The 18,514-nt window shown below is 32.3% G+C and overlaps 1 protein-coding gene and 1 long non-coding RNA gene across 2 annotated transcripts; both read left to right on the top strand.

Annotated features, from left to right (window-relative positions):
- The first annotated feature begins 8,015 nt into the window (after nt 1-8,015).
- LOC143074342 (uncharacterized) lies at nt 8,016-11,197 on the top strand. Its single transcript, XR_012977809.1, has 4 exons — nt 8,016-8,260; nt 8,580-8,870; nt 9,474-9,755; nt 10,837-11,197. It is a non-coding gene; the product is annotated as an uncharacterized LOC143074342 (long non-coding RNA).
- A 486-nt stretch (nt 11,198-11,683) lies between these two features.
- On the top strand, nt 11,684-14,316 carry LOC143074341 (uncharacterized). The gene is made up of 3 exons (XM_076249840.1): nt 11,684-11,781; nt 12,300-12,342; nt 13,629-14,316. Exons 1-3 carry the CDS (start codon nt 11,724-11,726, stop codon nt 13,966-13,968), a joined length of 441 nt encoding a protein of 146 aa, XP_076105955.1. The 5' UTR covers nt 11,684-11,723; the 3' UTR covers nt 13,969-14,316.
- The last annotated feature ends 4,198 nt before the right edge of the window (nt 14,317-18,514 follow it).

The raw sequence follows: 18,514 nt of genomic DNA, 5'->3' as shown, positions 1-18,514 counted from the left end.
AGTGTTTGTATTCTATAAAGTCACGTGTTTCGGTCCATATTTTCTTTTCGTTACGCTTATTGAAATTATGGCATTATTCCATTCAAATATGTATTTGTATGAGATCATTTATATTTTGATCTGAAAACAATTCACCTGTTACTTAGAATACTAATTAACTTTCAATCGGATATGAATGTGTCCATACTTCAGTCTGGGAGAACATTATTTATCTAAGTAATTGTAATTGGATCTGAACTATCTTTCTGATATTTTTGGCCGTTCCAGATCTATGAGTATGATAATAACAACAATAAACGGTACCAATTTTCCTGCACCAGATGCGCATTTCGACAATACATGTCTCTTCAGTGATTCTCGTGGCCAAAATATTTGAAATCCAAAGCTTATATAAAAGATGAAGAGCTATAATCCAAAAGGTTCAAAAAGTATAGCCAAATCCGTGAAAGGAATCAGAGCTTTGCATGAGGGGGATACATTCCTTAATTTATATTAATTTCTAACATTTTGTAACAGCAAATTTTAATAACACAAAAAATCCGTATTTTCATGCCAGTACCGAAGTACTGGCTACTGGGCTGGTGATACCCTCGGGGACTGTCCCTCTGGTATTTTTTGTTCCTCTTTCAGTAACTGCTACGAGTAGTCATATATCGATGTTTGGTGTCTTTTAACTGTTACGAGTAGTCATATATCGATGTTTGGTGCTTTTAACTGCTATGAGTAGTCATATATCGATGTTTGGTGTCTTTTTTTTTTAATGTAAAACTAAATGTGTTTCAGCTTGTACCGAATAATAGAGCTTACACATTTTCAACTGACTTTTCCAGTTTGCTATTGTGCTGTCTCAGATAAGCTTGGGGTTTCATAATCAGAAACATGCGCATGTCCCAAGTGATTCAGTATTTGATGTAAGTCCCTGTCTGTTAAACTTGTTAATCGTTTATTGATTTCTTTTATACATCAGGCCGTTGTTTCACATTTCGTCAAGTCGAGACCCTTTTACTGGTCCGAGACCACAATTATTTCGTAGTGCATTTCTTTTAGAAAATGAACATTAAAAACATCCCACCTGCTCTTTCTCAATGAAATTCTTACAGTAAGTTTTACTACTTTTGGGACAAAATATATCAAAATTATAGAAAACTTCATCGGCTCTATCTCAAAATATGGACAATTTTATGTTTATGGCGTCTTGAAATCTTTGGACAGCTTCCGAAGTGCTAGTTTTTAACCTTTTTCAGCTGGAACAAATCACTACTTTCCTTTACAATTCTAAACCCAATTTTTTTACAGTGTAATTTTAACCCCCTATGTGCGCTTTGAGGCATAAAACATGGAGAAATAAATTTCAAAGGGGTATAAAAAAAAATGGCAAGTAACCACTGTCAACACTCCGGACTATATTAGTCTATATTCGTAGACAACGAAAAGGGACGACTATTTGAAATTTTGAAAGAATAATTAAATTACATTTAATACAAGACCGCAAGCATTGTAAGTCATATTACCTTTCAACGATAACAATTTGCATGAAAATCGGTGATTTTGAATGGATGTATATGTTTATAATTATAACTTTGTACTTATTTATTGTAACTACAAATCTAATGCACGTTAAACGGATGACATTACCGCCTACTTCGACATTAGAATGTATTATGCCCGTCTGTTTGGATGTTGAGATCTCTCTTGTTCTTCGTTGGTGTAGCTGGGTTACCAATGACGGCTGCGTCTGACAGATGTTTATTACCCTTGGTAGTTACAGGCGTTACCAACGGAAACAACAGTTTTTTTGGAATTCGTACACTGGGTGAAACGCTCGATATTTTGTCTCCTGGTAGGTCGAGGCTTGGGTTTCATTATAAGGGCCCGCTAAGGATTCCTGGATGTAGTTTTTTGGGACCTTTGCCTTGATCCAGGTGAGTTAGACTGTAACCTGGTTAGAAATGGCAGTAAATTTCAGCTCAGGTTCTTTTCCTTATATCTTCCACGCTTTCAAATCATTTGTTTAATCGATAGTATTTGTCTACGAGGTTGATGGTTCAGAATACAGCTCACACATGACCTTTTTTGCTTTGTAGGGTATGTCTTATATATGTAAACATAAACTCCTTTGTACGATTTAAAACTGCAGCAGTAAAGTATTTTGTTTATTATTTCATTCACATTATATTTCGGTTGTATATTAATCCATATACAAAATGTTGTTTGATATACTAATCTCATGTAAGCGGTTATATCATCCGTGTTAGTAACACTGTACTGTTGTTTTTAATTCGTTTGATGTGTTTGTGATTTTGACTTTACTATTTGATTATGAACTTTCCGTTTTGGATTTTTGTGATATTATTTTTTTCATATATTGCTTATATTCAATCGTTCTTCCGTCCTATTAAAATTTGTTATACCTACATGTATATTCGAAAATACAACTTTGTGCTTTTCATGTACAGTCTGCAATGTATTTTTTCTGAAGTTGTGGGAGAAAAAGTTGATAATAGATATTTTTTTACAGGAATATGACAAATATGAAAGAAAAGATATATAAAAATTCAGCAACTATGATATATACATGTGAGTTGAGAATATTTCAGCCATTAATTAAAACTTTTACATATTTCAGCCCTATACCACTAGATTGCGAGTTGATTTTCACGTTGTTTTTTCTGGTATTTTCTAAAGAATCGCAAATGACCAATAACAATAAGTTATTAATAAATAAACCAAGTAAATTAACTCATCATAGAAACCAGGACTAACATTTTACACTTACGACAGACGCACGTTTCGTCTTCAAAAGACTCATCAGTGACGCTCGAATCATAAAAAGGTTTAAAAATCCAAATAAAGTACGAAGTTGAAGAGCATTGAGGACCAAAATTCCTATAAATTTTGCCAAATACAGCTTAAGAAGGTTATGGTACTGTCGCAATAAATATGAGTATTCTTTATCGCATTGCCAGATTTGGGTACGGTGATATTCATGAAAACTTAAATTCGAAAATAATTATATGCCAACATTTGCAAATGGTCAAAAACTTCAAGGACTTGTACTTTTTTTGTTGATTTGGTCCCATTTTTCTATTAAGTTATTGTAAATTTTCCATATATGTATTTATCAACGATTTGTTTAGGATCAGGAACAAACAAAATATTGCCCATTTAAGTACTGCTCGTAAAACATTCTAATGATGTTAAATTAAATTCACCGCCCGCTTCAACATTATTTTGGTTTGTACTTGCCCATATATAACAGGAAGTGAACTTTTAATTGGGATATGCATTCAGAATAATTCGTTCAAATAAGAAAAGATCTTTTTCAGCGACAACTTTAATGATTTTGCCAAATAATTTACCTTTATTGCCTTCGACTAGATTATATGAAACGCATTTGTTTGGTAGATCTCATTTGCTGTCAATACGCAATATCAAACAGGATATTTGCAAACATTGGAGATGATATTCAACTAAACTGTCCTCACTATTCACACGAAAAGCCAACCCAGTGGCTTGGACCAGAAGATTTATCAGTTTATGCATTGGGACGAAAAGTGAATGATTTATTGAAAAACGCGCATAAACTAGCTATAATCGGAGAAAGCTTTAATCTACAGATTTCAAATATTTCTATCTATGAGACTGGTCAGTATAGATGTATTGTGCTCATGAAGGGTCTGCCAAGATCCGCAGACTTTATAATCGAGTTTTTCGGTGAGTACATTTATATAGCTTAAATGGATTTCCACCATTTCAGTGTTTCACTAATGTTTCAATTTTGAATGTTTTCTTCGAAAATATCGATTTAAAGTGTGAGTAGATGTTACTGTTCTGGTTAATCAGAGCTGAAGGTTAATTCAAACCCGGTTTGATGGGAATCTGGAATAAAATGGCATTTGAATGTAAGTTCAAAATAAGTTTTAAAATATACGTGAATACTAGGAGTGACGATATGATTCATAAAAGGAACGACACATATAAAGAAATAAAAAGATAACACGACAAATAACAATAAAGAATAATGAAGATTGAGCAAACAAAAACTTCGTTACAAAGCTTAAAGTTCACCCATATTTTATGTTGCGTTCGTGTTCCTTAGTCCTAAGCCTTCTACGTTGCATGTTGTGTACTTTTGTTTAAAATTGAGAATGGGAATAGCAAACATATGAAAGAGACAACAACCCGACCAAAGAGCAGAAAAACAGTCGAAGGCCATCAACTTGTCTGTCTATTTTTCCTTATAGCCATGGAGTTGTCCGTTTTTTGGACTTTTAGTTTGAATGTCCTCCTGGTATCTTTCTTGTCTTTTCTGGACGTTTCACTTTATACTTTGAATCTGCTATTCACCGATCTTCGCTGTTGAAATAAAATTGCAACTGGCAAACCAAGTGCTAATTAATATTATTATTCATTGATTTTTTAAGATTTTGGGAAAACAATTATTTGTTTTATGATTTAGAACCTGTAAGAAACATGACAATTGAACGTGCAGAAACTGGAATATTAGTAGTTGACGAGAATAAGAATAGTACTCTTGAATGTCACGTTGTCAGCGGAAAACCACCAGAATACATGGAGTGGAGAAACAATAGCAAAACTCTTTCATATGGTGGACCTAGCCATTTATCATTTACTTTTATCCCAACTCGTTATGATGAAGGGAAACAGTTTTCCTGTTTTGCAAATAACAGCGCTGCCGAAATGCCGAGTGAACAAATAATTACACTGTTTGTCAGAAGTAAGTTATTGGTTTAAAGCAATTTATCAAGAAGGATTTGATGATGATGTGTTATATAAGATTATTGTCCTCGGTTTAAAAAGGGAAGTTGCTGCATTGTAGTTACAACTCGCTACTACATTTTAAGTATGTGAATAACCATTATAAGTAACATACATGTGTGTGTTTTTACCTGCATGCTCGGCGTTCACAATTTCATTCTAATTTATACTATACGTGTCTATTGTGTTAAACTTTTTTTTTTACCATTCATTTGATAGCGTGTTTTTATATATTACACCGTAATTAGATTTTTTTTCAATACAGGGTAACCTTTCCTATATCTTATAAAGAATTCCCCCCTAATTGGTTTTAGGCTACGGCCTGAACTTGCTGCAACCGAAGGTCTTTGCGTAAGGCTGCAGTTACAACTACTACTTTTGCGACGAAGAACTACACATTCTTTCACTTTTGTTTGTTTATCAAAAGGTGGTGATTTTGCGTCATGAATTAACTTTTTACCATTGGGTCAGTAGCAAAATTTATAATAATTAAAGAAACAAGTTAGCTACTAAAAAGTAAAATCACAAACATACTGAACTCCGAGGAAAATTCAAAACGGGAAGTCGCTAATCAATCGGCAAAATCGAAACCTCAAACACACCAAACGTTTGGATAACAACTGTCATATTCCTGACATGGTGCGGGCATTTTCCTAATTTAAGAAATGGTTGATTGAACCTAGTTTTATAGCTAGCTCAACATGTTACTTTTATGACAGTAGCCTCAAATTCCGTTATATTGACAAAGATGCGTGAAAAAAACAAACAGACATAATAGGAAAAAATGTCAATGATACACATGATACAGCAGTCAACATTGTGCTATAATTCTAATCACTAACAAAACATACAAACATGTAAAAAAGAAGCACAAAATGGCAACCGACCAAGCATATTAGTACAAAATTTAAGACAAGAATAAGTTGGTCATTGTCGTAATGATACTTTTCTCCTTAGCCGTTTGTGAACACCTGAATGTTATAGATTTTCATTGGAACGGTGAGGCTCATATACCCGATTGTTTTATCTAGATATCTTTGATTATATGCAATGTATATCACATATCTGTGTATACGCATTGGTGAAAGTATTAGAAATTGGCCAGATTTTGTAAAATGAGATATATTCAGGTTTAAATGTTGTTAAATGTATTCATACTTACTCTATTTCTTATTAATTGTTTTTGTATGTGTATGCTTCGTTTTAGATTAGATGAATTTGTCTTCCAAGTGTCTTCAAAGTCAGACCCTTGATACACATGGTAAAATGGCATTTATCTTATGTTGCCATGAATATCTAAACTAGAAAAGCAACGTGTGGAAAAAAACAACATCGATTACCAGGCTTAATATATACCGAATACGTCATGCAAAAAAGACAAACAGACAGACTGATAAACAAAATAATATAAATTATCAGAGGTCCCGTACTAGACATGGACTTCTGATATTATTAATTTTATCAATATCAATATAAACAGTAACAAGTCTAAATTGAAAACAACTTTCAAACCTATGGTTTGGATGGATGAAAATATTAACCGCAATTTTTATATGTGTGCATGTAAAACAAATGTATTAGTAGAGAGGGGTTAAATACAGCACAAACAACATTTTTCAAAAGATCAGAAAAGTGAAAAGAAGACTGCCATTGGCGATAGCCAAATAAATTGTTCACCAGATGTAACATGGATCTTGATTATTAATTTAATACCAAACAGAAAACAATAAACTTGCGGAGAAGATGGTTTATCGCAAACATGAGGTGCAACCATTTGTACTCAATATCCGGTTTTTCAATAATAAATAGCTCTTCGGTGATGTTAGGGATCGAAACGGTATTTGAAAGGCCATACAATTTACCTCAATTTGGGATAAACTCTTGAAATTTTACAGAGTCGAAATAAAATGAAAGGTTCATATAAACTCGAAGGAAAATATAATACAAGCCCAAACGAAAAAAATATAAACAAATTTAAATTGAAAACAATCTTGAAACCTATGATTGCGTTGGATTAAAACAGCAATTTGTAAACGTGTGCATGTAAAACAAATTTCTTAGTAGAGGGGTCTAAATACAGCACAAACGACATTTTCGAAAAGGTCAAAAGAGTGAAAAAGTCATTTTAACAAAACGCATTTGACTAACAGACCAACAACATAACCTTAAAACCCTCCTGACTGCCATAGGCGATTGGCAAATGATTTTATCACCATATGTAACATTTAACAGATTTGTCATTTCGTAATGTGTTTGGTTATAATTTGCTGTAATCAATATTTTGGAAATCATCGAGAGACTTTTAATCGAATATAGCTATATAGCTAGTGCGCGCTTTAATTCCTGCTCCAAGTTTTGATACACATCATGCCATTTTTAGTTTAATCACCTCTTAAAAGTTTGTTTAAGATTTGGATATTCAGGTATCTATGTCTCTGACCTCGCTGAAGATACATATTTTGTCGAAATGCCCATCTGTTAAAATTAATGGCTCCGTTTAGAATCAATTAAAGATGTAAGGTATCTGATTTTAATCAAAATCAGACATGTATGATCGTGAATTTAAATAGAAAATATGCTTGAAATTTTTAAAGGAAAAGGTTACCGCTGAAGGAACTTATATTGAATTTTCCTCTCCCCTGGTCTTTTGATAACTTACTGTATTCTCCTGAGAAAAAGTGTTTCATTACAAAATCATCAAATTAATCGGATCTACGAATGTCTATACTACATCCACTTTTAAGAGCCACATATTGTAAAACACATATCCTCTACCGTCATGAAATATATGTTTTTGTACCCGCAGATAAACACCCAAACAAAATTGATATTGTTTCTTCGTATACGTAACCATCCCCAGCAGGTCGACAGTTATGGAATATCTGTTTTACAGATAACAATGGATATAAATCAGTTGTTATATCTACTATTATGTTCTCTTTTTCAGGATCAGACATGTCACCAGGTTTATGCAAGTATGAGCAACACGACGGGTGCATCATGTGAAGCAGAAACTGCTGACACTTAATTGTTTTTGGTTTTATTCGTTGTAAGGGTTTTGCTGGCTGTTGTTTGGGTTTTTTGTTTTTGTTTTGTTGTAGCCATGGCGTTGTCAGTTTATTTTCGACTTAGTAGTTTGAGGATTCCATTGGTATTCTTCGTCTCCTTTGAACAGAATAACATTATTGTTCTTACTTTCCAGGGAAACCAATGGTAACAGTAGCCGGAGGCAAAGATCAGTTAGTTATTGAAGAGTTTCGAAATGTGTTGTTACAGTGTAATTACAAAAGCAATATAAATGCAACAAATGTACAGTGGCATTTCTTCAATGGTACATTGCATTCTCTGAAAGATAAAACAGCAAACCAGAAATTAATTGTAAGGTTGCACAATATCAAAAGATCAGAGTCTGGTATGTACTGTTGTGCAGTAACCAACGATGTAGGAGTTGGTTCGGACGGTGTAAAAGTAATAGTTACATGTGAGTACAACTTTAAAAAGTACATTCATAATATTACTAAGCCTTTGTCCTACATATTGCTGTGTACATCATGTTCCATTACTGCATTTAATTTGATAAAATTCGATTACAAACATCTTGAAATTAGTTTTGGACCTATAATTGGACTCGGAATTGACACATTCAGTTGGTTTGTAAGATAAATGACTTGTAATGCTATTCTGTGCCTACATTTTCACATGCCATTAGATAAAGTTTACTCCTTTTCAATGTTCCATGTTGAATAGTATTTCAATCAATTTTAGAATTCAAGTATTCTTATGTTTGGTTTCTTTCTCAGATAAACCGGAAGTGACCGAATTAAACCCAAATAAGACATTTCTCACAACAATCAACCATCCTGGTAACATTTCATTTGTTGTTTCAAGCTACGAAAACCCTACAGTCTTGTGGGTCAACATCTTGGGTGGTAAATTGGGAATATTGGTGCGGGTCCCTATCCTTCGTGAAGCTAAATATGTGATCTCGTCAACCATATTACCAAAAACTTACCAGGATTTTGGAATGTATTCATTGCGAATTAGGAACGGAGCTGGATACAAAGATGTACAGATTCAATTAGTAAATTCAGGTATGGACTAAAAACATCAGGTACAAAACAAAACAAGTTTTACAGACAGTGATATTAGTATGATATATGATGCAAAAATTGATACGTCTTAATAGCTAAACTTGTATTGTTTCACCCGGTAAGTATTTCACTATTTTGAGAGGGATTTTATTTATCTTTTATCTTTTTATAAGTACATTTTGTAAAATAATTTTAAAAAGATTTCATAAAGATTGCTTATCAATGAAATAAGACGTAGAACATGATCAATAAGAAATCCAATCTAAAAATCAAAAATCAAAATAAATCTTCAAGGTAAGAAAGGGCGTTGAACAATCAACAGAAATGCTAATACTATGATATATTGTTTAGGCATAACATCGTTCTGATTTAAAGAAAACAAAAGTACATACCCAACGCACTGCATCTTGATTTGAATTAAAATATCTATCCGTAGAACGAATGCATTCAAAAATAAAAGTATGCAAATACAGAATTGTATAATCACCTGCACATAAAGTTTATACAAAGATGTTTTGAAAATATAAGAATTACAAATACTTTTATGCTTTTGTATTTAAAAAAGAAGCTATTAAATTGTATATTTCACTTATTGTTTTACAGAATTCGATGTCAGTATCTTTCCAAAAAACTTTGACTGCAAGACATCCAACACAATAAAACTGACATGCAATATTAGGAGCACATCATCAAATATTAGTTGGACCAGTTCTTGGTACCATTACAGAAACAAGCATCTTATTCGTAGTTTCAAAGGAAAACATAAAGATTCTGAATCCGTTTTGGAAATTCCACACTGTGATTATCGTGATGCTGGAGAGTATAAATGTATCGTACTTGAGAAAGAGAATAAAGCTGAAGTTTCATCTCTTGTGTCAATAAAAGGTAAAAGATGCAATGTAGCATATTACTGTTTTAGTAAAATCTCAAACCGGAAAACTTCTTTTTTAGTAAGATATTTTTTTAGCTTGGCATGAATCTGAAGAATTAACTATTATTATTTCTTTAGAACATATATTATTTAAACTTTTAAAATTTGAATTGTTATTGCTTTTACAATTAACCATATTGTATTTGTTGTTAAATAGCTTACGTGATGACCATCGACGTATTGAAACATTTCTTAATAATATAAGGTATCAAACCCTTACAACTCGCTAGCTATATATTAGAAATGACTATAGAAGATCATTCTGAACAAAAAGATACCCACATCAGATGTACATCTATTTCTTGGGGCTGAAACAATGTTTCAAGACTTCTATTTAAGCAACAATAGAAACTAACAAATATGAACAAATATTGAATCACGAAAAATTAAATGGGATTTTCAGTTTCTTGTTGAAAGATGAGATACCCAAACAATACCATAAACTCAACTGTAATAAATAAACTCATCATAGATACCAGGACTAAATTTTGTATAGACGCGCGTTTCGTCTACAAAAGACTCATCAGTGACGCTCGAATCCAAAAAAAGTTAAAAAGGCCAAATAAAGTACGAAGTTGAAGAGCATTGAGGAACAAAATTTCTAAAAGTTTTGCCAAATCCAGCTAAGGTAATCTATGCCTGAGGTAGAAAAGCCTTAGTATTTCAAAAATTCTTTATTCATTCAATCGCTGTTACAGTAACAGTTCAATTCTGGTGTGATGTTTTGCTCATGGGAAGTCTGGTTCTGGTTATTTATTTCCGTATTGACGTATATGACACAAAAACGTGATCAATCGATGGTGGGTTCTTTTTAGCACACTGTACGGTTGGTTAATGTCTTTGCAATTGGTGATTAGTTGTCTCATTTTTTCCAAATACTAACATAAAAAATGTGATTGTAACGAATTTCTGGTAATTTATTTTTTACCGGGACTAACAACTCTCTTAAACGTATATATTGATTATGATTAAAAATAATTCAAATTGCAATGTGAACGAAATGATTATGTTTTTATACTTCCATATCTTTTGCAGGGCCTCCTGTGATCACGAATAAGCATAGCAGTTCAAAAGCTAACAGCTTTCAATTTATAGTTCTTTATTATTCTAATCCGGCATCATTAGAGCCAAAATGGCATTATTTGTTTAACAACACAGAAGTGATGATAAACACAAGCTCGCTGATGTTTAACCAGACTGTAACCAAAACCAAAATAAGCATGAATTATTACGGTCAAATAATTCGTTTAGATGGATGGAGAGTAGAGCTGATTGCAGTAACAAATATTGTTTATGCTTATTTCATCTGCCAGCTATATAACTTCTATGGGTCCAGTGAAGTTAAATTCGAATATAACGAAAGATTCTTATTCACAGACGTATATGAAAATAAAACAGACGTATATAAAAATAAAATAGGTAAAAGTAAATATAGATGTTCGCCAGATAAACACAATTTGCGACAGTAAAACTACCGATTAACATTCGTAAATCTTCAAATACAATAAAGTTGTCTGTACTGTACTATTAATTTACAAACTTATAAACATTTCTTAGATACAAATTTTGAATAAAAAAAAAAGAATGAGGTATAACTTCTTTGTGATTTGTTTATACTGCAACGCCAATGAAGGCAATAGTGGTGTACAAAAACGAAAACAAATCTTTGTGCGGCAAAGCCAGTGAGGAAAATAATAAACGTGCGTAGCAACAGTTGAAAATGAATAGTAATAAAAACTAAAACGTGATGTGATTCTTTTTTGTCACACGTTTGAAATCAATAATATAATATATATAAAATAATCCGAATCATGATCTATCAATTTAATGTAGCGTTAAACAATAGTCGTTAGCTATAGGTTCAAATATTTATTACAGGTATGCATTATGAACACGAATATGTTATCCTGATATCTATTGGAATGTTAGCATTTGTAGTAACAGTTGTTTGTTTGTTGCTACGTCGAAAAAGACTGACGGGTAAGGTATTTTCAAACAAGGACCCGCCTGATTAGAAGTAGCGCGTCATTTTGATTTCAAATTTGTATGTCTCAAAAAATTGAGAATTAAAATGGGGAATGTGTCAAGGAGACAACAACCCGATTAAAGAGCAGAAAACAGTCGAAGGCCACCAATGCGTCTTAAATACAGTGAAAAAAATCACGCACCCGGAGGCGTGCTTCAGCTGGCTCCTAAAAAAATGCGCACAAGTTCAGGGATTACGGACGTTCTTCTTGACTTCGAAATATATAAATAAACTAAAACTAAAAATTATACAAGACTAACAAAGGTTAGAGGTTCCTGACTTGTGACAGGCGCGTAAATGCGGCTCGGTTAAACATGTTCATGGGAATCCTTTTATTATTTAAAAAAAATCAAGTAAGTGATATTTCAGTATATAACATTTTTTTTTCTGATATCAACTTCAATTACTTTTTAATTTATTTTACTTGTAAACATTACTGTTTAAAAGAAAATGAAATTTTTTTAAATTGTAGGCGATGTTACTTTTCCTTCGGTGCATCAGACCGATGGACAAATGTAAGTTTCTACAGACATCATATCGTTGAATATATTTTTAGGCACAGCGAATATTTTTACAGTTCATATTGAAGAAAACATTATTTTTTTAAGCGGGTAATAAAGGGATATGGAATATAACTGTTTCAAATATATTTCATTTCTTTTGTGTTCTTAGACGAATAGGTTATAGTTGTCCACACATTTATGTTGTTTATATTTTGTTATGAAAATGGTGCAGCGGCATTAAAAAAGAACAAAAGTCGGTTCTCCAAAAATAACATTTTGGATTGCCTTTATTTAAAGGTACAAAAATCAAAAGCTGAAAAGGTAAAAAATAATAATCATATATAAAATACTTCTTAAAAAAGCCTGTATACAGAGTAGTTTTGTAACTCATGTAACCATTTAGATAAAATCTTGGACGGTTTGGACACAATTTAAAAAGGGAAATGTATTGATCAACCCCAGTATTTGTTGGAGTTCGTTTTACTGAGTTTTTAGTTTTCTATGTTGTTTCGTGTGTACTATTATTTGTCTATTTGGTTTTTTTTTTAAGCAATGGCGTTGTCAGTTTATTTTCAATCTGTGAGTTTGACTGTCCCTCTAGTAGCTTTCGCCCCTCTTGAATGATAAAGTGCTACAGTGCTTAAGCGGTAGCGCTAAGAGCTGCACCGGAGATACACACATGTCTTTGTCGTAGTTAACTGTATGAATTTGGTTTCAAAAACAAACACACAACATTCTAGAATAGGAAAAAAATCTAGGGGACGAAACAATCGTTACGTAAATAATGTTGATATATTAATTCGACGCGGAAACATATATTCTAAAATGTAATTGATTTACCTTGACTACAGTTATCTTTACTACCCACAAATATAATGCAACACAATACTAGGTTTCATAAAAAAAAATTTAAAAAAATTGTCCAGCCAAATTTTTTTTTCCATATACCTGTATGCCAAATTGTTTGAAGTAAATAGCAAAAGATCAAATTCAAACACAATTTGTAATTTCTAAAGTAATAAACAATAATTCTTTCTGCATTTGTAAGCAGGATTAAACGATAATGTTTGAAAAAAAATACATGAACATGTGTTAGAATTAGAATTTTTGACTCGTTCACCAACTTTAAACTTTTTATTTACATCCAGGATGCAATTATTATTATGTCTTTTCAGATTCACTTTAACAATATATTACTTCTACTGATAATACAACATGTATGTATGCGTGTGTTGTTTTTGTATATTTATTTTTGTATAATATATTAGAATAAAGATTTTATACATTTATTTCTTCAGTTACACAAATGAGAACCAACTAGACCATCATGAAAATGAATCGAATCAGTCAAGTGGTAGCTATGAAGATGTCGAAAATTTGGCTGTTCCAGAGAATCAAATAAATTGTCCATACCGTGCTGTTGGAAATAATGCTGCTCAGTTCAATCCTCAAAATAGACTCAAATATGAAAGTGTATGTGCTTCCAAAATATATGATCATGCATACAACGAATGTCAAAATTTTGACGATAAACAGCGTAGCATGATACGACAAAATTCACTGAAACCTGATTATCTTGAACTTGTGGAATACGAAAGAACTGAAACCGAACTTAAACGAACTTTTGAAGAACAATGAACGAAGTTGCTTGGTCAATTGCTAGACTTTTGTATAAGAAAACATAAAAGAAAATACACACACTTTCGATCTTTTTAGTTTGAAAATCGGAAGCGTAACCGTAGTATAATTGCTATAAAGGTCATATAAAAAAAACAAAAAAGCATAAAAATGCAAGATTTTAAACATGAATAAAGATACGGAGAGATCATGTTCATGAATTGTCAGCCTATAGGGAAACACCTTGTATGTTGAATTTCAAAGTTAAATCACTTTGAACCTACCAACTGTCTTATGTTTTCGACCAAATTCTTCATTATTTTAACATTCCCATTTCGTAAAAAGTCAAATTTCAAGCATTTACCAATAAGAAGTCAGAAAATAATTCAACACATTATAAATTGCATGCGTCCGGAGCGCTTTTCGCTTTGGAAATGGTAATATACGGTAAAGACATCATATATATATTTTATACTATTAAACGAGAAGACCTAATTTTGTGTGTCGCTTCTCTTCTTTCCACAATAAATTAATCATCATGCCTCTGTGTCCTATAGGTACAGTGCATAGTCGCATTTGTCATCCATTCATAGAATTATTCAGATTGAGTTATTTGGCGGAAAACAATATAAAAAAAAAAAGGCATCCGAATATTGTTTCCGTGATTGGACGAAATTTTAAGTCATATTAGACTTCCGGTTTGGGTTTTTCTGTATACTTAGAAGGTGCATATATTACTTATAATAACTATAGATCACTGTACAGCCTTAAAAAAGAGAAAAGCCCATCTTGTAGAACCTAAATGTCATCATGGTCATGAAGTATTACTAAATAATCTTGTAAACTATTCAATTAAAGTGTCGTATGGATTGCAAACAGTATCAAAAGTCCTTACTTTTCCAGAAAAGGCGCCTCGAACATACGCAACATATAAAGTGTTAATTCAGATTATATTGATAATTACTAGTAACATTTGTTAGATATATTCTAACGAAGTAGGGCTGTTTCATTACCGTTTAAGACACAATTAATATGTGTAAGAAATAGCTAGCTGGTTGGTCATAAATACGTATGCAGATACTTTTTGTAAGCATCATAAGAAGGTAGGGGTTAGTTGCCTTATCATTTAATTTATAAGTTTGCTCTGACTTAATGACTCAGTGGTCACATACAGGCATCCCAAGAAATATAAAAGGAACCAATCAGTATATTTCATTGATATATAAAGAGAATATTAACAAAATATACAAAAGTACTGAACAGGACAACATCAACCACCAACACCGTTTTCTTCAAACTTGCAAAGAAAAACCTAAAAAAAATAACAAGCATTCCAGATACTCCATATAGATAAAAACATGTTGTTAATCAGACCGGGTTTACGTGCGGGCAAAGTACCATAATAAATAACGACCGGCATAAAAATAAAATTTAGGTTATGGATATACAACTTCTGTCAGTGAGTGACAATTTAGAATTACACTTTATGACAGGATATCTGTTTGATTTATATATGTTGGACTCTGAAACGCAGTGGTACTCCGAAACGCAATGGTCACGCTGAGATGCGATGATTGGATGATAAAGTTTTTGATCACGATGAAGTACAATTTTTGCATGCATTGTTGCGCTATTTTGTTGACAGTAGCTACGCCAAAATGCCATGGTGGTAACGCTGAAATGCGATGGTCTACATAATCTTTCAAAGCTGTTCATGTCGATGTAGAAGATAATGTTAAACAAAATGTATAAGTTAGAAACAGTTTTCCTGTTTTTAAGTTGAATACGGGCTTATAAACTTTTAGTACTACGAGAAACGGCGAAAATTTGTGGATAAGAGAATTTTAACTTTCCCTTGTCTTTTTCTTTTTTTTTTAATTTACAAAATATCTCTTATGTGTAAGATGAAGAGCTGCATACTGGCCTGTAAGCATATAATAATATCCGCATGCAGAAAGTTAAAGATTTAGTATGCAACTTAAATTAAAGACAGACATAGACAATAATGAATATAAATGTATGTACTGAATGCTTAAAAATCCTACTTCTAATAATAACTGCACAGCTGTAAATTTTAAACTAGCCATCATGAGTCAACTAGACCATCGCACTTCAGCGAAGACCATCACACTTCAACGAAGACCGTCATACCTTAGCGTGACCCATCGCACCTCCGAGCCCAACATATATATAGTATGTATTGTAAACTTTCTAATTTTATTTATCAGCTTTGCTATAACAGGGCTGTGTGTTTCCTTTCACATTTTCTATAATGTAACATAGAAAGCAATGTATTACCGAGAATAAAACAACACCTACATGTACCTCAAAAATCGCCGTTTATACATTTCTTCACCGTTTTGTATTGCTATTATTTATAGTTCAAATCAATAAGAACAGGAATAGGAAAGTCTTTCAGTATGTATTTAAAGAGTTGTCGCCGTCAATTTTGATTTGACTGTCGCAGATATCTGTTTTTTTACTGTCTCTGATACGCGTCGTCTGTTAATTTGCATTTGCGACCGTCAAATCTTTACAACTATAGCTACTGTACTATTATTTCTTGAATATCATCAGCTTATCAACTAAAACTTTCCACAAATTATACAATAGTTTAACCAGATTGTTAAAATAGTATCTTGTAGACAGATTTAGTAAAACGATAACAATAATTCTTTACAATGGCATATAATCATATTCTCTTTACTTTCATAATCACAAGGTAAATATATTTAAACAAAATATTTGACCACGTTCCAAAAACAATAGTTTAACAAAAGAAAAATGTCCTTTGATAAGATCTCTTATATCGCAATGTATAATGAGTGCATTACATGTAGTAATGTAGGAACAATTAAGGAGATACATTTTTACACTTTTTGCAATAAATCAAAGCTACAAAACAGGGTGAATCAAACACGTCTTCTAGATATTTCTCATCTCATTTGTACCTTATAAATTTATGGACGTGTGACTAATCTTTCAATCAAGTCAATAGAAAAAAGACTGTATGTCAACAGCTATTCAAATGTTCATATTTAGAAATCCTAAACCACTGTTTGCTATTAATAATTCGCCATGCTATATCATAAGTGTTATGCGATATATCGAGACAAAACATTGCTGAAATAATACCTATCAGGGTGTTAAAGCATTGCGATCGGTATCATATCAATTACGTGTAATTCTACTTCAAAATCTGTGAAAAATATTTTCCGTTTTTTTTTCTAAAGGAGAAACAAGTCAGCAAAAAAAAAATGTCTGTCAAAATAATTCAACTTCCTTAATAATACTGTACACTAAATATATATATATATATATATATACAACTCGTCTAAACATCAACCCAACAATGTTAGATCTGTAAATTTGCTTTCGCAAATTTTTGGTTCTTCCCTCGCCGGGATTCGAACCCATGCTACTGTGATATCGTGACACCTAATCGCCTGCACTGCAGCCGTCCCGCTAGACCACACGTCCACCTGGGCTCTCAATAAAGTGCTTTCGCTGGCCGTGTGTTACCTTTCCACGTCAGTTTTAATCTAGTATATATATATATATAAATATATTCTGAGGATACATTATTTGTCGAAATCCGGTATATAAACATTAAAAAGCGCTTCATTTATGTAAAAGAATATTTTGGAAAAAATAGAGCGACTATCATAAAAAAGAACAATCAAAGTATAAGGGACGACATCAAAAGTTCAATGAAGGATAAAAAAAACTTAATTCACATAGTTTTTTCACTGACACCCCCACTCCCCTCTTAACTTAATTTTGGAAAAAATAATTGACCAATATGGATATATGTAAAATCGATGTTGGATAAACAAAACTTGCTGCAATTTTAATCCCCCACTCCCAAACTATTTAATTTAAGTCTTTTATTCTACATTGATCTTTTGATGTCGTCCCTAAAGTCACTAATAAAACGCAGTATACACGCTGATAATACCTATACGGGAATCCTCTACCGATCAGTCATTGCCAGGTACTTCTAGCGATTTGAAATAGCATTGAGGGGATATTTCACAGTTTGAAATTTCAAAAATTGTATAACGGTAAACTGAATTTTCTACTTGGCTGTTCGTTTTACAAGGGCTTGGTTATTTCTGTATATTTTAACATAAGTAGTCGCCTGAACTTGTAGAATAATATCAACGAAAGTGTAGATGGTTGCATGAGTTGAATAAAACTGTTCATTGTATTTGTAATGGCTATGAAAAGACTCAGGATCATTGTCTCAGAGACAAATAAAGAGTTTTTTTTATTATATAAAATAAATTTCTTCAAATTAATTTAACAATAGTAAGTAATTTTTTTAAGAGTTAAGAATTTATTTTTCATATGTTTTTTTGTATAAATCCGCGCAAAGGTAATATCTTTTCTACCGGTAAATTTCGCGCAAACGTAATGCGTTTTGTCGCGCAAACGTTGATTTTTTTTTTTCGCGCAAATGTAGGACCAATCCGCGCAAACGTAACGCAAAATAAATTTAAATGTGACACTGTGCAAATTTCTCCTATTCTTTTTTAGCCATGGCTTTGTCAAGATTATTTTCGAT

This window comes from Mytilus galloprovincialis, chromosome 5 (assembly GCF_965363235.1).
Source record: "Mytilus galloprovincialis chromosome 5, xbMytGall1.hap1.1, whole genome shotgun sequence".
Classification (NCBI taxonomy): domain Eukaryota; kingdom Metazoa; phylum Mollusca; class Bivalvia; order Mytilida; family Mytilidae; genus Mytilus; species Mytilus galloprovincialis.
The sequence above is the reverse complement of the archived record's forward strand: the minus strand, read 5'-3'. Positions and strand labels throughout refer to the sequence as shown.

What these genes read in the sequence shown, in the direction of transcription:
- LOC143074341 (XM_076249840.1), top strand. Translation starts at nt 11,724, where the DNA reads ATGTTAGCATTTGTAGTAACAGTTGTTTGTTTGTTGCTACGTCGAAAA. An exon ending in ACGTCGAAAAAGACTGACGG is followed by an intron (nt 11,782 to 12,299) that starts GTAAGGTATTTT and finishes TTTAAATTGTAG; the next exon opens with GCGATGTTACTTTTCCTTCG. An exon ending in CATCAGACCGATGGACAAAT is followed by an intron (nt 12,343 to 13,628) that starts GTAAGTTTCTAC and finishes TTATTTCTTCAG; the next exon opens with TTACACAAATGAGAACCAAC.